The following is an 18,615-nucleotide window of genomic DNA, read 5'->3' on the forward strand; positions in this document are numbered from 1 at the left end:
ACAGCTGAGGGCTGGCTGGTTTCTTGGGCTAGAGAGCGAGATGCTCCCTGGGAGCTGTTGCTGTGGGTAGAAGGGAATTCACCATCACCCAGACAGAGCTGCTGCTTCTTCTTCTCCTTCTTCCTTCTTCATTTGTGGGCCTCTCACCCCCTGTCCTGCCAGGACGTGTGATGGTGCCAGCCACCGCTGCGGAGCTGCTGATACACCTCAGCCACCGGCCCAGGGTCTCAGCTCATCCCTGCCGTTCCAGCTGAGTGTTCCTCGGAGCCCTGCAGGAGCACCAGGACTGACTGCCCGCCCGAGGGGGTTTGTGAAGCAAAGCCTCTCCTCCATCCCTTCCCATCTCAGCTGAGAAAGCTGTCACAGGGTCCCTGGTTCTGTTTTCTTGTTAATGCTTAGTTATTGTTGTTTGTTTGCCTTGTTGTACATACTAGTAAAGAACTGTTATTCCTATCCCCAGATCTCTGCCTGAGAGCCCCTTGATTTCAGAATTATAGTAATTCGGAGGGAGGGAGTCTACATTTTCATTCCAGGGGAGGCTCCTGCCCTCCCTAGCAGACACCTGTCTTCCAAACCAAGACAAATTGAAAATCTGAAAAGACAGGACAGTTACAGAGACAAAAAAAATAAAAATGTGCAACACAAATATCCAAGTACCAGATATTCTATAAATGTTGGGAAGGTGAAGAAGTATGCAAACATAGAATGGAGAAGAATGGAGTTACCATGCACGTTGTTAGAAGCTAAAGATCAGGCCCCACTTCTCCATGATAACCTAAGACTGAAGCACATTCTCTGCATACACTCATTCTCAAACATCAGCAGTTAAAAATCTTGATCTGCTCTCCAGCAGATTACTAGAGCCACAGCATTGTCTGCTGCTGAAAACCAGATTATACAACTTGTAAAGCCAATAAGTTTCTCAGACAAACCCCATGTTCATGGTAAGATTCTGTGCCTTTCTATCATGGCCTGTGTATCATTGTTGTCTTCAGTATCAAGGGATCAGGACCTAAAGGATTTGCAAAGATACAGAGGGTAGGGCTATACTAACTCCAGCTGAATTCCAAGGTGAGATGGACATGACATGTATGCCCCCACTTGACAAAGGTCAGTGCAAGGTATTAGTACCATGGCACCAAGCTCATTGTTTAAGTATTCCAGGAGTAGCTTCAGGTTTCCTTTTACATGCTTGAGTCTAGCCATTATTTTCAAGCATGGAATTGGATTTTGAAATGCTTGCACTGAACTTCTGTAGGAATCTATGAGGCTCTTTCTGACGAAAGATCTCTGTTCAGCTCCCTGCCAATCTAATAAGCATTGCCAAAGCTTTGGCATCTCATAAATCAGCCAGATCTGTTATATTTAAAAAGGAGACAATGATGGAGTGCCAGAACAGAATTTGCAAGGTCCCACAGAAGACAGCTCAGATGCCTCACAGAAAGGTCTCCACTGATTTGCCTAGGGTTTTCCACAGATTCCAAATGATTTAGGCTCCACACAATCTCCACAGGGCTCTCTTTTGCCAGTGTTCCGCTATCCTTATTTTTTTGCCTCTTAGTAAGAAACATGAACTTGTGTTGTTGCAATTAGATGCTATCATCTTGTCATAACCACCACAAACAAGATTAACCTGTCCTTTTAAGAGCTCTTGAAGACTTGTTTCTCTCAGACTTTATTTCCCTCCTGTTTAAAGTGAAAAAAATTATTTCAGTCTTTCCATAGTAATGCTTACTATACTCTTAGTCATATCTTATGCTCTTTATTAAGACTTTCATTGTTCTACCATTTTTTGAAGCAGAATGCTTAACAACAGACAGTCTTCCAAGGTAAGGCTTTGCATATGCTCACAGAAGCAAAGGAGTTCCTTCAGACATCTTCCAAGCTTTGGAGCCACTTATACCTCACAATATAATTTCTCTGCAAAACCACAGATTCATCTGTTATTTCCATGCCAAGGCCACTGTTTCCACTTATAGCAGTGAAAGGCTGGAGTAGCTGAAATTTGGCAAATGAGTGTTAGTTGGTGGTCTTCACTCAGGTCCACATTGACTCCTGTACACTCCATGGGCACAGAATATAGGACCATATTAAGCGGTCTGCTACTGTACAGCATCTATTTGCTCATACTTTCCAAACGTGTAGGTGGGGACTCCAGAATCAACTGGCTAAATCTTGTACCATCTACATTTTCTACAGGAAGTCCACTCTTTTAAGACAAAAGAAAAGCTCCTGTTACCTTTGCCTACTTTTCACAACCATATTTCAACCATCTCAGTGGTTTACTGATGACTTTCACAAATACCATCCTAATTTTAGAAAAAAAACACTTATGCTGAAACACATGACCATGCTAACATTCACATTGTTTCTTCTTCTAGAGCATATTTTGCACCAAGCACTTTAAAAATATTAAACCTTACAAGTTCTCTATGAAAAAACATTTACATTTCCTTTAGCAGATGGAGAAGCCACAGCATAAGTCAACTGCCCTCTGTCAGAGACACAGAATGAACTGATGGCAGTTTGAGACATCAGTTCTTTCTTATACTAAGCCCATTTATGTTGAACCTGCAGGCATGGACAGCTGTACAATGTTTTTCAACCCACAGCTATGCACAAAATCCATTTTTCTCCTTGGTAATGAGAAAAAAACGCTACACAGAAAGAACAGTACTCAATACCAAATGTACACCACTCACCACAAAATGCAATCAGAGACTAAAATGAGAGCACTGTCCTTTCACAGAGCTGCCTGGCAGCACCCACTCTCACAACACACATGACTACACATTCAAACAAGTAATCCAGATCCACTCTTTCAGAGGAAAATGTGCCCTTTTGGAGCCCTTTGGTTTGAACCTTACCTTTCCACAAGCTACCATGGACAGGGCAAGCTGGTACCAGAGGTGAAATTCATCAAATGCAAACTTCATGGCTCTCTCCAAGCACTGAGAAAGAAATTATGAAAGGACTATCAGACTTTATTTATTTTCCTCCTTACACCTTTTGTCAAGATTGCTGCTTGGGTCAGGAAATAATCTGTTGTGGCCCTGGGGGCCCAGGAGATTTTTTTTTTTTTTAACACCACCATCTATACTTCTCAGCTAATGGGACTTGCTAGTGCACACCATCACTTCAAAAGGCAGACACTTAGTTCAAGTGCCCACATATTAATTACATTAATGTCTCAAACAGGTCTGTGTGCATTTCTGGCCTGTGCAGCCATAGCTCTGTAGCTGTTTCTGCTAACCAGCACACATCTTTTTCACCCTTCCCGACAAGCCACCACAAAGCGGGGCTTTGCCAGAGTGTTTGGAGGGGCAGAGGCCGAGGAAGGTACCTCAGACAGCATCACATACTGCCCTCTTCTGCCCAGCGTGATGCTGAGGAGATCGTAGACTGCAGAAGCATCCCGAAGACTGACGGCTCGGTCATCCTGCTGCTCTGGAGCTCGGCTGATCACTGCGTCCCGGTTCGCCTGGGCACACACACAAGTGAGGCATCAGAAACCAAGAGAGCAAAACAAAATTGACTCCTCCATAGGAAGCTACAACCATCATCACTCACAGCATTGTTTAAAATCATCTCAAGGTTTTTTTCTTTTAAAAGTTTATCCCAACATAAGGAAGGTATTTCCACAGAGGTGTTTTCTACCCATATGAAGCAAACTCAAGAAGATAGCTGTATCTACAGGAAGGAACTGCTACACATATTTTATTTGTATTTTTGTCACAGAGTTAGAGCATTATGAATAAAACCTACCACATTCCATTTCCTCAATAATTAGAAATTCAAGGCCATCCTTAAACCATCTTTCTTATTTTCTCAATAATTAGAAATGCAAGGCCATCCTTAAAGCATCTTCCTTATTACCTCAATTGCCTGCAACTGTAGTAACTGCTTCCAAGGCTGATAATTTATCTTCAGTGTCTAAATTAGATTTCCTCACAGTAGCATCCATTTTTGTTGTTCTTTTCTGCTACTCAGCTTTTATTTTTTAATATGAGCAGGTTCCCTAAGTAATCAGATTTGCCTGCCATCAACTTAAAGCGATTAAAGGTTTGGGCAACTTAATAGCAAATTTTAAAAAAAAGATATTAAATATCTTTAATTTTGCTAATATATCAGTACACTGCTGGCCCTAGATCAGAAAGAAACATTACTTTTGACAGAAAACGATCAGTTCAGCAATTTCTGAGGATGTTCAAAAATACCACATGCCACAGACTCAGCTTTTACCTCAAAATCCCAGCCCTTTGCACTTTTCTGAGCAGAAAGAGGGAGATTACAATTCCAGAGTAAATGGAAAAGTCCCTCTGTTTTCCAGACACAGAGGGCCTCACCCACACTGCCTAGCCTCTGGGAGAGGCAGTGCTGGATGCACTGAGCCTGAGCACCACCTGATAGCACAAACACACTGCCCTGGGCTACCCAGCTGAAAGGGGTGCAACATCAGACACACGGGTCTCAGAAAAATTAAGAAAATTGCCAGTAATTTCACCTTGAGCGAAGACAAACAAAATGTTCCCTCCTTGAAACAGGAAGGTTATGAGATTTATTTTACAATACAACTATAATCCTACATCTATTTCTGACTAATTGCGAGATTTTTTTTTTCCTTTACAAGGCTAAACATGGAAATTAAGTGTAATAAAAATTTCTAGAATATGCAGCCCTGAAAGCCCACATGGATTTCATTGTGATTAAGCTGCAGCTGTTTCATCATGATTTTATCTGTGCAATGCCCCAGTTCCAAGCACTCTTCATCACAGCCTCCAGCCGAGCCTGCAAACACAATCACTGACAACTAACACAATCTCAACCAAGAGCTAAATGGTGACTGTAGTTAAAGGCAAGCCGACATATCAGACCCAATCCAGTGTCTGCACTAATAAACTTACACCAACTCCTGCACCCACAAAGGCATTTTTCTTTTTCATGCTACAGCAAAAGACACAATTCCTGATTAAAAAAAATAGTTCAGAACAATAGAATGCATGACAGAATGAAACCAGTTTTAAAAATTTTGCAACCAGCATACAGAGGCATAGCTTGTCTACCTTTATTAGCAGAAATAAAAAATAATAATAATAAAATAAATACATGTTTAAGCTCAGTTTGGATTTAATATATAAGACTGCTACTTTAAAAGGAAAAAAGGAGTTAAGTAAAGCCATATACTGTATGATCCTTATTGCCAAGTGAACACTCTCACCTATATACAATAGCATTAACAGTTTTTCTGCACCAGTTACATTGTTAAGACAATGCTTGTAGCAAACAGCTACTGAGATAGCACCCCCGTGCTCCCTAATCTCGTCAACAACCTCCCATTACAGTCAGCTATAGCCTGATGCTTTCTGGGGTATCCATCAAGTACCAAGCTATGATTTTCAAGTGGATGCATTAGCAGAGATAGAAAATTAATCAGAACCTATGACTATCCATCACATTTTGCCAGATACTGGCACTAGAAGGAAGAACACACCCCAGTCCTGCAAAAGTACAAATATAGGGCATATTACAAGGATGCAACATTCTAAAATTGCAGTCATACTGAACATATTCTATATATCATACTTTATCCAAGCAGACAGCAGTTAAATGCAACATATGCATAGGCATGATGAACATTTTTTCTAAGAAGGGCATAAATCTGCTGATTTTCTTCAAGCTTTCAAATCTCAAAGCTGTAGAAGGTCTTTGTAATCTACCATTCTCTATGCTTCCATGCATAAAAGTTGCCCCAAGCAAATTCATTGTTACTTCTAGCTCAACAATTTCTTCAGTGCTGAACCTATTCCCAATTGCTAATCCCACCTGCTCTAAAAAAATAAATCAAGAGCCCACCTTATAGCAGAGGTTATACACAGGTTATGAAAACTCCACAAACCCCAAAACCAAAAGGCGCAGACCTCATAAAAATTGACTGCACAGTACCAAGAATATGGATTGCATCTAACACAATAAGGTAAATCACTGTCCTAAGTAAGGCTCAAGGTACTACTGCAGTGTAAATACAGAGGTCAGAGAAGGGAATGTGAATCACTATTTACTGAAACCCACTCAGGAAACTAGCATATCTCTGTGGCCTGCCTCTCACAGAAGGCAGGCTGCTGTCCCTCAGATCATTATCAACCTTTTTTTTTTTTTCTTCTTTGCCTTTATATTTTTGTAAATATTAATTTGTCAGTGAGAAATCCTGACAGTTACAGTTCAAGGACAAAACAGTTGCAGAGTTACTGCAATAAAGAATACACCAATTTGTCGCCCTGAAAACTCAGCTTCTGAGCTTGCTGACATGGTTTTCTAAAGACTTTCCCAGGACAGTAACTGTAAACATGAAATGAAAGAATGTGTACATTCTTTCTGTTACACGTCTTGTGATGGGCATCTCTCATGGCCAGTGCAGTGAGAAAGTGTTATCCTGACCATCTACTCCCTGGCCATGTTCAGAAGCCTATAAATCCTGGGAGGAAAAATAAACTCTCTCTCTTCTTTTCACCACACCTCGACCTGTGTCTGTGTGATCTATTCATCTTCAGTGGCAACATCTGGTGACCTCCGACATGTCCTGCACGTGTGTTACAGGGTACTATCTAGCCTGTGGCTATGGCTGGTTTTGGGCTCTCTCCTACGGAAGGCCTGGTTATGGAAATATGGCATGCGGTGTTTGATCAAAGAGGGATTGATGTTTCATATGCTGACTCTCAGCGATTGTGTGAGTATGGGAGAACTGAGGGGTTTTTCCCTTGAACAGGGTTGAAGCGATTTTTTCACAGTTGGCTTGGGACGCTTTAGGTGATTCCCTGCTCAAGGGTCTGCTGGTTGGTTATGAGCCCCAGGTGCTCCAGCTGCTGGGGATCTGGCAAAAGTGCGGTGGTGTTCTGAGGTCGGGTCCCGAGGTCGGCTCCCCTGGGATCGCCGGGGCCCCCAGTGGGTTGAACGGGGGCACCGTGGACCCGGGGGGTGTGACCCCACCTCGGCCAGTGCCCCGGCAGTGTAAGCCTGAGGCGGGGTTGGATCCTTGCCAGCGAGCTGTCGGGGGCACCGCGGAACGGGGGGGCGTAACCCTGCCTCGGCCGGCACCCCAGCAGTGGAAGCCCGGGGTGGGGTCGCCTCCTTTGTGTGCCGTCCCGGCACAGACCGATGTGGGGGTGCTTGAACCGGGGGGCACCGCCGCCTCTGGGGATACCTCAGGGACAGTCCTGTGTCCCTGCTGCGGCTGGGCCATGCCCTGCCCCATGGTAGGGAACAGGATGGGCCTGGGCCCCGCGCCAGCACACGCTGTTCCAGTGCAGGAGCAGCCGGCGCCACTTCTTGGACCTTTCGCCCCTGAAGAAACGCTGTTAGGGGCGATTCTGAGCACTGCCGCCCCCGCACCGGATTCGTGGGGCGTGGGGATGGGTGCTGTGAGTGGTGCAGACGCCGGGCCGGGTTCTGCCGGCCCCATGCTGCAGGATTCTCCTCCTGCGAGCCCGGGTTGTTCCCTGGCAGCAGAGCAGGATGGTACTGCAGCTTCGCAGGCTGTGCCTCTACCGGCGCCTCGGTCCCTCCCGGCGCTGGAGGCGGGCCATGCCGAGCTGGCTCCAACCCACCTTGCCTTGGGTTCCCGGGCATCGCCCTAGCCTGCAGCTGGAGCTGGCCCTCCCCCGTCGCCTCCTGCGGCCGCGGCAGACCAAGGTTCTGAGCTGTTTACCACTGGCTCCGGTGGTGCTGCCGCAGGACAGAAGCCGGTGGCCTCCATGGACAAAGGCTCCCAGGCTGCTGGAGCCTCTTCGGCTGGCCTGTGGACTTTGTCCTCCTGTAAGATGACTGTACAGCTGAGCATATCAGGCATTCCATGTGCTTCCGAATGCTTTGGTCCGGTGGGTGAGGGCATGAGTGCTCTTCTTGTGGCGTGGTTGAATACCACTGCTCAGGGCATCATTGTTCACCTAGGGGATGTTTATTCGGATTTCCTGGGACGCATTTCTGCCATGGGTTCCACACTCATCCCTCCTGTTCCTATCCCTGCAGGACCCGGATTTGCTCACCTTGTGCCTTTTGAGTTTTGTTTGCAGAGCTGAGAACCAGCTGCAGGGAGATGGTGGCTTCGGGTTCCCTGGACCTCCCTGGGTCATTGGACTGCTGTTCTGACAGCCAGGGATCATCCTGAATGGGTCTGCACCCTGTCCATCCTTAGTGAGATGCTGCCAGAGATTAGCTTCCCCGGGTTTTGACACTGGCATGGACATCATGATTGTCAGGTTTGCTGACAGGCCCCCGGAGTGACCCTTGGACCCAATGCTGACACATTCTGTGCAAAGAAGAACTTGAGACTGACTCTTTGTTCAGCAGACTCTGTTGTCCTTTCTCATGATAGACTAGTCACCCTCCGTGACTTGATGCAGGAACAGCTGGATCACAGTGATCTGGAGCTTCGACCAGTCCCTGGGACATTCCCATCTTCTGTATCAAGAAGAAGTCTGGGAAATGGAGGTTATTGCACGACCTCCAGAAAGTTCATGCTATGATGGAAAGCATGGGGATGTTGCAGGCTAGCATGCCTTCACCTGCCATGCTTCCTGATGATTGGCTAGACCTCACTGTGGATCTGAAGGATTGGGTTTTTTTTACTATTCCTTTGCATCCCAATGACAGACTGAAATTTGCCTTTCTGGTGCCAGCTATCATTAATGCTGAGCCCACACAGAGATATCAATGGAGATTTTGCCGTAAGGCATGCGAAAATTTGCCGGCATTTGCCAATGATATGGAGCTGCAAGTGACTCCAGAAACAACCTCCTTGAAATTATTTGAGGGTCAAAATGATTTTTGGGACAAACAGTCCCGCATCTGGAGGTGCAATTATTTTTTTTGCATTCAGTGCAGACACTGCATGAATGATGTCCAGATAGTAATGGACTTTCACATGGTTGTGTCCCTTTATGGGACTGACCACGACACAACTGTCTCCCTTGTTTGGTCTATTAAAAGGGAGACTCTGATTTTAAAGTCACCTCTGACACTGACCCCAGAGGCACAGCAGGTGCTGGAGGAGGTTCTGCGAACAGTTTCTGCTCATCAAGTTTATTATATTAATCTTTCCATTGATGTTGCTGTTTTGTTTTTAAGTTTTTTTTTGGAGAGTCATGAGGCTGGATCAGCCCAATTGATAGAATTACAGACTGCTGTTCATAGCATTTCATAGGTTTTCCCAGGCACCTTTCAATCTGGCCATGGATTCTGCCTCCGTGACCAAATTGAGAGCCATCCACAAGCAGGTGTTGATGTTGGACATTTGTTTCATTTATTTTTTTTTATTTTGTTCTTTTGTTTTTGTTTTTTTTTGCAATAACGAAAGGGTGAGATATCATTCTTCTGATTGTATGGAGTATTGTATTTTCCTATTATTTATCCTTTTGATTGTTTATAATGTTGCCAGCTTCTTTGTTCATTTTTCTTTTTTCTTTTCTTTTTGTTGAACCAAAAAGGGTGAGATGTCACCCTGAAAACTCAGCTTCTGAGCTTGCTGACATGGTTTTCTAAAGACTTTCCCAGGACAGTAACTGTAAACATAGATATGTGTACATTCTTTCTGTTACACGTCTTGTGATGGGCATCTCTCATGGCCAGTGCAGTGAGAAAGTGTTATCCTGACCATCCAATCCCTGGCTGTGGTCAGAAGCCTATAAATCCTGGGAGGAAAAATAAACCCTCTCTCTTCTTTTCACCACACCTCGACCTGTGTCCATGTGATCTATTCATCTTCAGCGGCAACACCCATTCTGTGAGATGGGGAATTTTACCTAGTGAAATGTACAGAGAGACACTTCATTTTGCATTTGAGAATGCAAAAATTCTAAGCTATTAACACCAACATTTTTTTCAATACCTGTGTTTCTGTTGTTTAAGACCACTCATTTTCCTGAACACAACTGGAAAAATGGTTATCTGTACAACACCGGTCTCAGTGTATTTATAACATAAGCAGCATCCTCAATTTATCCTACTGCATTATTTCCTCCCCCTCCACAATTAACAGCAGTAAAACACAGCTAGAAATAAATTTTCAACACCCCCACCATGACTATTCCCTTTAACCTTTTCCCATGGTCACACAGACATGCCTCACAGCACACAAGCAGCATGGAGAGAGATGGTAAGTCACACCACGAGAAGCTCTGTTCAAGACTGTTTTGTGGGATAGAGAAGGTCACCAGTGGTACCAACACAAGTTCCACCACAGGGAATTAGCGTAACTTGCATTATAAAGGGAAAAATACACAATCAATGCCCCTTTTCCTGAAGTATTTCAAGGTAAACAAGCAACCCAGAGATGTGTCACACTTGCATATTTTGGGATGCATTAGGTACAACTAGCTGTGCATGTTGGTGGCTCAGACATAACACCAATCCTGTCTGGGGAAACTGGATACATTTTGTAGTCAGCCCAGACCTAAGACATTGAGCATCTTCAGCCCCCCTTTCCACAGTCCGGTGACACAGCCTGTCTGCAGGCCACACACAGCCAAGAGGCTCCAGCCCAGGATGGTAGCCCTGAGCTAACCCAGCATACAGCCACTGTGGTGCCTCTGAACCTGACAGGGCATAGAACCTGGGGGTCAGGAGGGCTTTTCAGTCTGGCTCCAAACTCAGCAACATCACCAGAGGGGACTTTCAGACCCATGCTGGCTCTGCCAGCAGGGAACAGCTCTGCTGAGCTACAGACAGCTTGGGCCTTCCCATCCACACACACAGTACACTTACCTGCAAACTAGATAAGCCCCCATCCACAGAGGATTTGCTGTGCATCAATGATGCTTATTTATGGCTTATTTCAGGAAGGAAGGAAAACAGCCACAGCAAATCCAAACAGCTTTCAGCAGTTATGAGCATTCTACAGAAAGTTGCATTTTACCACAGTACAAAGATGTGCTTCTTAATAAAACGTTAATCATATGAATTACAATAGAGTATATTCCATGTAGCAGTCCCTTCTCACAGCAATTATCTATGAAGTATCCTTTAATCGCTCACTTTGAAATGTGGTTTCCCCTGCTTTTTTCTAAAGAAAAGGAAAGCAATTAAAATCTTTAATGAGTGCCTGCTGCCTGCCCCCTAATTCATGGGCATTTGAAAGTTCAACTTGTGTCTTTTCATAACAGACGTAATTGTCACATCCACTGCAACCCATCTATACAGAATAGCAGCATGTTTTACACAGTGTACTGTAATAATGTAATTGGTGTGACTGAATACTACCATTAAGAGAAAAACAAATTCTGTGTCTGTAAGATTGACAACAGGCCTTTGAAATCATGCAATTGATGCCTCTTCTGTTAAGAGCTGGGAAACATTTAGCCCATATCCTTTGGTTCTCCCTTCTGGCTGTTTTGCCTGTACTGCCAACAAAATAAGTTAATTCTCCACAACAGCAAGAACCTATTCAATGCAGAAGCTACAGACTTTTTGCCTAAATTACTGATCGTCTCTACACAGCACCTGAAGGTTTCCCTCACTAACATATGCAAAGAAAATATTCAGGGTTTACTGCACAGCTGCTATGAAAATGGCATGTGGGTAGAACAAAGAGGACAAACCATGCCCCAGAAACTCACAAGACTCCTCTCAGGGAGATACTACAACTCATTCCACTTCAGACCAGAAGCACAGCAAATGAAAACTTATCCCCCTGTGAACCATATGGCATCTGTCTCATCTCTGGTTACTGGCGCCCAATTCAGATGTCAATTCATCAAAACGGCCCATTATAATTGCCTATTAAATATTGTCACCCTGAAAACTCAGCTTCTGAGCTTGCTGACATAGTTTTCTAAAGACTTTTCCAGGACAGTAACTGTAAACATAGATATGTGTACATTCTTTCTGTTACACGTCTTGTGATGGGCATCTCTCATGGCCAGTGCAGTGGGAAAGTGTTAGCCTGACCATCCAATCCCTGGCTGTGGTCAGAAGCCTATAAATCCTAGGAGGAAAAATAAACTCTCTCTTCTTTTCACCACACCTCGAGTTGTGTCCGTGTGATCTATTCGTATCCAGCGGCAACAAAATATGACCACATAGATATATCTTACATGTTTCAGGTGCATTCTAAAACCTTGTACTGTAGCAGAACTAATTCTGGAAACACCACTGAAAGCAAGACCAACATACACACCCATCCAAAACAGCCAAAAAACCCCACACAAAAGGAAGACAGAGAAGCAGAAGGCAATCGAGTTTGTTTATGGATATTATCTTGGGTAACAAAGTCATCCATTTGCTAACAGTTATCTGGATTAAGAAAGCAATCTTCCAAGAATTTCTATCTTCCTTGCAAGTTTGGAAACAAGACCTTATTACTGCAAAGCAGAAGAAAAAAATCTCTCATACTCTGTTCTCCAGAAATTCACATTAGAACCATTTACTCAAGACGTAATAAGTAGAGGTAGTGTACTTCCCACTAGAAGCATCCTGCAGACCATCTTTGCAGGTCCCAAACACACAGCAGTGTCTTGCAAACCAGTAAGAGACAGCCATATTTGCTACTGTAAGTGCACAACTGTGATTTGGCAGGAACCAGCAGAGCAAGCAACCCTGTCCTCAGTTGTCTCTTTCAGCTGCCATAGTCCAATGGCCCTCAGCAAACAGTCACAATGGTCATCCAGCTGTTGCATCATCATGGGCTTGGTGCCATTAAAAAAAAAAAAAAGGGAAAAAAGGAGAAACTGACCTATAAAAGCAACAAGAGATTCCTCTTCACCAACCCATTTGTTGGACAGCATTATTTTATAAAACTAGGAACTGAAGGGCTAACAAGTTTTTTTTATTTCTGAGTTTAAAAATACATGGATTTAACGTTATTCTGGTAAAGGCATGCTCACAGCCATGAGTTTGCTCTCACCAGTAAAAAGAACAGGACAAGTCCCAGTATCTTCCTTCCCCTTCACCATCTGTTCCATGCTCTCAGGCCCTCCAAGGTCAAACTGCCTTTAGGGATTCAAATCAGAGATAAGATGGGGATGACATTTCTAATCTTTGTTACACAGGCACAGAATTTTTTAGTTTTGCATACAAGGAGCTTCATTTCCAGTATGAGTGAATACAGAGCCTAAAAAAATAAACCATGTTACTTGGCATGTTTAGTGAACCACATCAGCCAAAATCCCCAACTGTAAAGAGCCAGCATTGCCAGCACAGAATAAAGGCATTTCAGACTGTATGTCGGACCTCAGATTCAAGAAGGGAAGGTTTCTAAATGCAAGCAAATAACTTTGTCTTTTTTTTGTTTTAACCTCAGAAGTAAGCACAAAAAATAATACTAAATGTTCCATTCCTGGCTTTGAAAAGCTTCTGGCTAACTTTAAGGGCAGTGCAGTCAACTCTGAATACTCTTAAGAATAGCTATTAAAGTAAACAAAACTGCAGCCAAGGGTTAGTCATGCCAAACCTCCTCTGCCTACACCCTACAGGTCAAAGCACCAAAGTCCCTGATGGCAGAACCAGTCCTGTTCCCATTGGTAGGTGAAGCAGAAAAACCACACTGCGACAAATCACAATATGTCCTCAGTTCTCCTCACAGTGTCACTGGTTTAGATGGGTTAAATGCAGTAAGAGAGAGGACTAGTGGCTTAAAAACAGGCAAGACCATGTTTCTCCAACATGTGATAGGAACATATTATTCTGCCACAGCCTGAGCTTGTACAAGCTGTCACCAGCTGGCCGTCTTGATCTGAAGGAGAGCATTTTTGTCCTCTCAGAAACACAGCCCATCCATACTATAACTTAGGCTACACAGAAGGAATGATAGAGTAGCCAGGAGGCCACAAACGCTCATAGAGACAGGCTTGACTGTGGCAATCTTCAGGCTGCCTGATTTGTTTCACTAGACTCCTTCATGAGAACAAAGGCTGTGACTAAACACAGCTGGGACAGAGAAGGAACATTTGCCAAGCTCAACAATGAGGATTCTTTTCATTGTTTACCGAGATACCTCAGCTTATGAAAATAGCTTTCCCTTTTTAACCGGACAGAGAACACAGGAGGCAATTCGTGAGAATGCCAGAGCAAAGCAGGCTACAAGCTTTCACTGTAAGTGTTAAGACATCCACAGAAGCATCTTCAGAGCCATGAAAGAGGGTACCATGTTATTTGGCCATTTGAAAACCTTTTACATACTTAGGCTCAAAGGGAGAGTGAAATACTGAATGAACCACTAACTGCCCCTTTTGAATATATTCTTATTTCATCCCACCAGAATCTGCAAACTAGCTCCCTTTTAAGGCAAGGGAAACCTTGTGAAGAAGCTGTTCGGCTTTACAGTCCTACAAGAGAGTTACAATGGCGTGACTGCTCTTTGTCTCTTTAAAAATCAGAGAGAAGTACCTTTCTGGTCAGCTTTGCTCTGACAGACCAAAGTGTCAGAGAAGCCAATGTAATTGCATACTTCTGTTTCATTTTAAGGGTTCACAATTGTAAATACTGGAAGAACAGCTAATCCAGTCAAAATCCAGGAACACCAACTATGTTGCTTACTGGCCTGCAGAAACATATCATTATTACTTGCCATTGACATTCTCTCCAGGAAGGAAAGTATGTTTCATTCAGTTGTTAACATTGTATCATTAGGGAGAGACCTCAATTGGAAACCTGCTTCCTGTTAACTCATTTCATGAGCTTTTATAAATTTTTTTATAGGGAAAAAAAATTACACAAAGCCAAAAAACAAAACTTCAAACAAAAACCAAACCTGTACACGAGAAAACTCACTAGCCTACAGCAATACTGTTATGGAAAACATATCATAACTTAAACAAAATTTCCCCTTCTAAGTACCATAATAAAAATGTACAGGAAAGTACTTATGGATTACAAACATATGTAAGAGTTAGATTACTCCCTCTGTTCCTTCACTTAGTTAGAACATTCATGTGGTTCCTAGGTGTATTTCTATACATTTGTCCTGAATTTTAGTTAGAACAAACTCGTGACAAGGCTGATGCAAGATGAAGGCTCAGATGTTCCATTTCCCTAAGATCAGAAATACAGTTACATGGCTCCTACAGTACTCTGCTACAGGATCTTCTTTTGTTTGTTTTATATGTAGCAGATGAAAGTGCCTTGCATCTTCCTCCAGGAAATTCCTATATATCAGAAGCAGCATTTAAACACATTTAATCTGGAACCCAGCACAGCAGTCCCGTTTCTATCAATAGCATTTTCACACTACTTCATCCATAACTTAGCTACAGGACCAGTTAGTTCACCATTTTATATGCTATTAGATAGAGATAACTTTCACCTCCTCAGCAGAACAAGACTGTGGAGTTTCAGGTCCCACATGGCCTCTCTAACTGCAAGTCCAGAAAGACTGGAGAAGCCAGTTCAGTCACTGCTCCAGACCCTGATCCTCCTCCTGCTTGGATCAGCCCCGACAAGTCCCACTGACATGAGTACTTTTAATACAAGTGCACATGATATCCTACAAGCCCTCACTCCTGCAGACTCCACTTCTAATTATGAAAGGCCCTTCTGACTCAAAAACAGCCCTTGAAAACACAAAGTAGATGTGCTGCAGAGGTTTAATCTAGATAGCACTGAAAAACACATAGCAATACTCAGATCTACATGATTTTGAAGCCAATTTAATATTTTGGGGTGGTTCCACCTCTTCAATTTTTCCCTGAATTTTAAAAGGAGACAATATTAAATTGCCCTGTTCTGAAGAAGTTTGTGGGAAAGAACTTGAAGCAGAAGAACCAGACAGGAAAATGTTAAGGAACCAAAACCCAAGTTTTCCAGAGTATCTCTTTCCACTTTGTCTGAAAGTTATTAAAAAGTTTCTAAGAAGGTTGTTGATGTTCCAAGGTTTTGAATCTCACTTTGAGGTACAAGTGACCACCCTGTATTTAAAGCAAAATACACATAACTTACACATTTTCAAAAAACATTTCTTACACATTTTCTGTACACTTGCATCTTCTCAGAACATGAAAATTACCAAAAGTTACCATGCAGTTATTTTTTACTCCAATTTTCTGCCTGCCTCTTAAATGGATTTTTTAAAGCCACCATTGTTACAATAGAAGAAATCTAATTATTTCACTGTAGCTTATAATGAATGTATCTGCATGTCACAAGATTCCCTCTAATACTGCACCAGAAACTGTCCAAGATCCCTCCAGACTGCAAACTAAGGCATGAAAGCAGAGTACTGCATCCTGCAATTCCAAACAGCAGGTACCACTGTCATGCCTGGTTTTAGGCAAGGCTCTCTTCCTCTCATTCTTGATCCATAAATCAACACAAATGTTTTGAATGGAAACATCTGTCTACAGACAATGTATCTGGACATCAGAACCTGCATACAGCTATGGTGAATGCAGCCAATTTCTCTCTTGACAATTCCCAAAACTCTTCACTGACATTCCACTTAATAAAAGTAGTGTCACTAATAAAACAATAGATAGCATTTTCCACCCAGCATCTGAACTCTTGCTTCTGCTTATCTAGGGAAGTTTTTGTAAACAAAACCCACCAGGAGACATGGAAATGCTATATATCCCTTTGCACTATTAATACTACAAACTCATTTTTGGCTTACCATGGATTCACTGATTAAGAGGAGGAGAAGAGCCTCTTCTACGTTGTCTTGAGGGCAGTACACACTGAAAGACAGAATACATGTTTCTGAGGAAGGTCAAGAGTTATCCTGTCAGCCTCTTTCTCATTTCACAAGAGATGCGGTAACTTGAAACATTTCATGCATGATTCATTTGCTAGGCAATACTTTCTTTGCAGGTCCACACAATTAAAAGCTCTGCAATATATCTTAGATGAGATATACTGAACCCTAAATAGATTATTTCAGTTTCAAAGCAAAGACAGCCCTTTGGTTGGACTTGCTTCTTCCTGGGGGGGGGGGAAATCACTCAAAGTTTAGTGTTTTATTTTTCCAGCACTTTTTTGTTGAAAAACAAGGCACAAAACTACTACATGAATCAGTGACATAATCAGCAGTACTGTTTATTTAAAGACTGTTTAAATACATTCCTTCCTCCTTCCAATAAACTGAAATAAATATGAACACTTACTTCTCTTCTGAGTACACCTCAGGTCTCCGACAAAGAAGATTGCTAACATAAGACTGATATTCCTTGTTCATGAACTCAGGAAGCGGATCAGATAAAGGGCTCCAGTAACAGTCTTCACTGAGGGAATGGAGAAGTACCTGGGCTAACTGTTTGGCTGCAGTCTAGAGATCAGTACAGAAAAAGACATATATCAGTGAAGTCTTCTCCAACACAAAAGATTCACCATGTTCCACCTTGGGAAGGAGATGTATGACAGTATCACTTTTCAGAATGACAGAGTAGCAAAATCAGCTGCAAAGGTCTACAAAAGTGTGAGTTTCTTCCCTCCTAAGAAAAGACTAAACTTCTGCATTTACATGGCCTTGTTGCAATGCTCTAGAAAAAAAGTATCAAAAAGGCCTGACAGCAAGGGATGCTTTGGTGAACAAGAACAACTGACTGCCACATGGGCTGCTGAGACAATCTCACAATAGTTACTATATAGGAGTATGATGACACTACATTGTGTTCTCAGCCTCAGAATTTTGTATGCAAGTCTCAGGACCAGAGGCGGCTTTTGTGTCAGGTTTAAAAGATCAACCTTTTATCTGCTTGTATCACCCTCTCTTGTAGACTCTTACAGTTTCATCTTGGTACTGCTTCTCTCTTCCTGTTGCAGGAGAGGAGATGCTTAGGAACTTTATAGTGAGACAGCAACATCACATGTACTTTTTTTACCATCAAGCAGCCGAAGATCCTTAAATAGTTGCTTTCTACTTCATATGCACAGCTGGCAAGCTGGGCCCAAAAGAAGGCAAGTTAATTTCACTTAGCAAAACTACCTTTGGCATTTACCCTTGTCTGATACCCATCAAATATCTAATTTCTTGCACTGTAAATAGATGAGCCTGCGAACAAGCTCGGAGACGACAAAATGGGTGGTGTTTTCTCTGAATTCTAAGCAGCACACCACTCTATGATGTAAAGTAAATACTACACAAAACAGAGGGCAGGCTGAAACTTCAGCCCTTCTGTCCTAATACTTGCAAATAGTATTTTGCAACTTCTCTGACTACTGGATATGTATTTTATATGAAAATTACACTTTGAGATGTGTTATGAGCATACCAAGAGTAACTTTCTTTTAAATACCAGGACAAGTATGTTATAGATGTCATACCTCAACATCTACGGGATCAAATAACGCACACTGAAGTTAAAGTTCCGATTATCAGTTTCAGAAAAATAACTTGTTTTGATGCAAGCTCTTGATTTTCATCCACCTCACCACACATTAATACACTGAATTAGTTTAAAATGCAACCACAGTAGCATGCACCACCTCTTAAACATTATAAAGGGAGGCTTCATAGATGGCAGTGATCTGGACCCCAAGACCTTCCATGCCCTGCTACTGACAAGTTACAGAAAGCCATCTGTTTCTAACTAAGCTTTTCTGTGCTTTTTATAGCAAGTAACTATGAGCAAAATGGCCTAAGGCCCTGCAACATTAGCCAGTATCATTTTATCATCTCAATGTGTAATTATTTAGTCA

The 18,615-nt window shown here is 42.7% G+C and overlaps 1 protein-coding gene across 8 annotated transcripts in view; it reads right to left on the reverse strand.

Moving 5' to 3' along the window:
* The window catches only part of TTC7A (tetratricopeptide repeat domain 7A), a 202,105-nt gene that overhangs the window by 150,984 nt on the left and 32,506 nt on the right, over nt 1-18,615 (reverse strand). For 7 of the 8 annotated variants that reach the window (XM_033512563.1, XM_015620500.3, XM_015620502.3 and 4 more), the window contains 4 exons: nt 17,082-17,242; nt 16,592-16,655; nt 3,344-3,481; nt 2,868-2,951 (listed from right to left, as the gene is read on the reverse strand). In XM_033512563.1, the coding sequence (XP_033368454.1) occupies nt 2,868-2,951; nt 3,344-3,481; nt 16,592-16,655; nt 17,082-17,242 (447 nt within the window). The remainder of the gene's footprint in view (nt 1-2,867; nt 2,952-3,343; nt 3,482-16,591; nt 16,656-17,081; nt 17,243-18,615) is intronic. The other variant, XM_033512562.1, reaches the window with a different exon arrangement.

Source organism: Parus major, chromosome 3 (genome assembly GCF_001522545.3).
Source record: "Parus major isolate Abel chromosome 3, Parus_major1.1, whole genome shotgun sequence".
NCBI classification, from domain to species: domain Eukaryota; kingdom Metazoa; phylum Chordata; class Aves; order Passeriformes; family Paridae; genus Parus; species Parus major.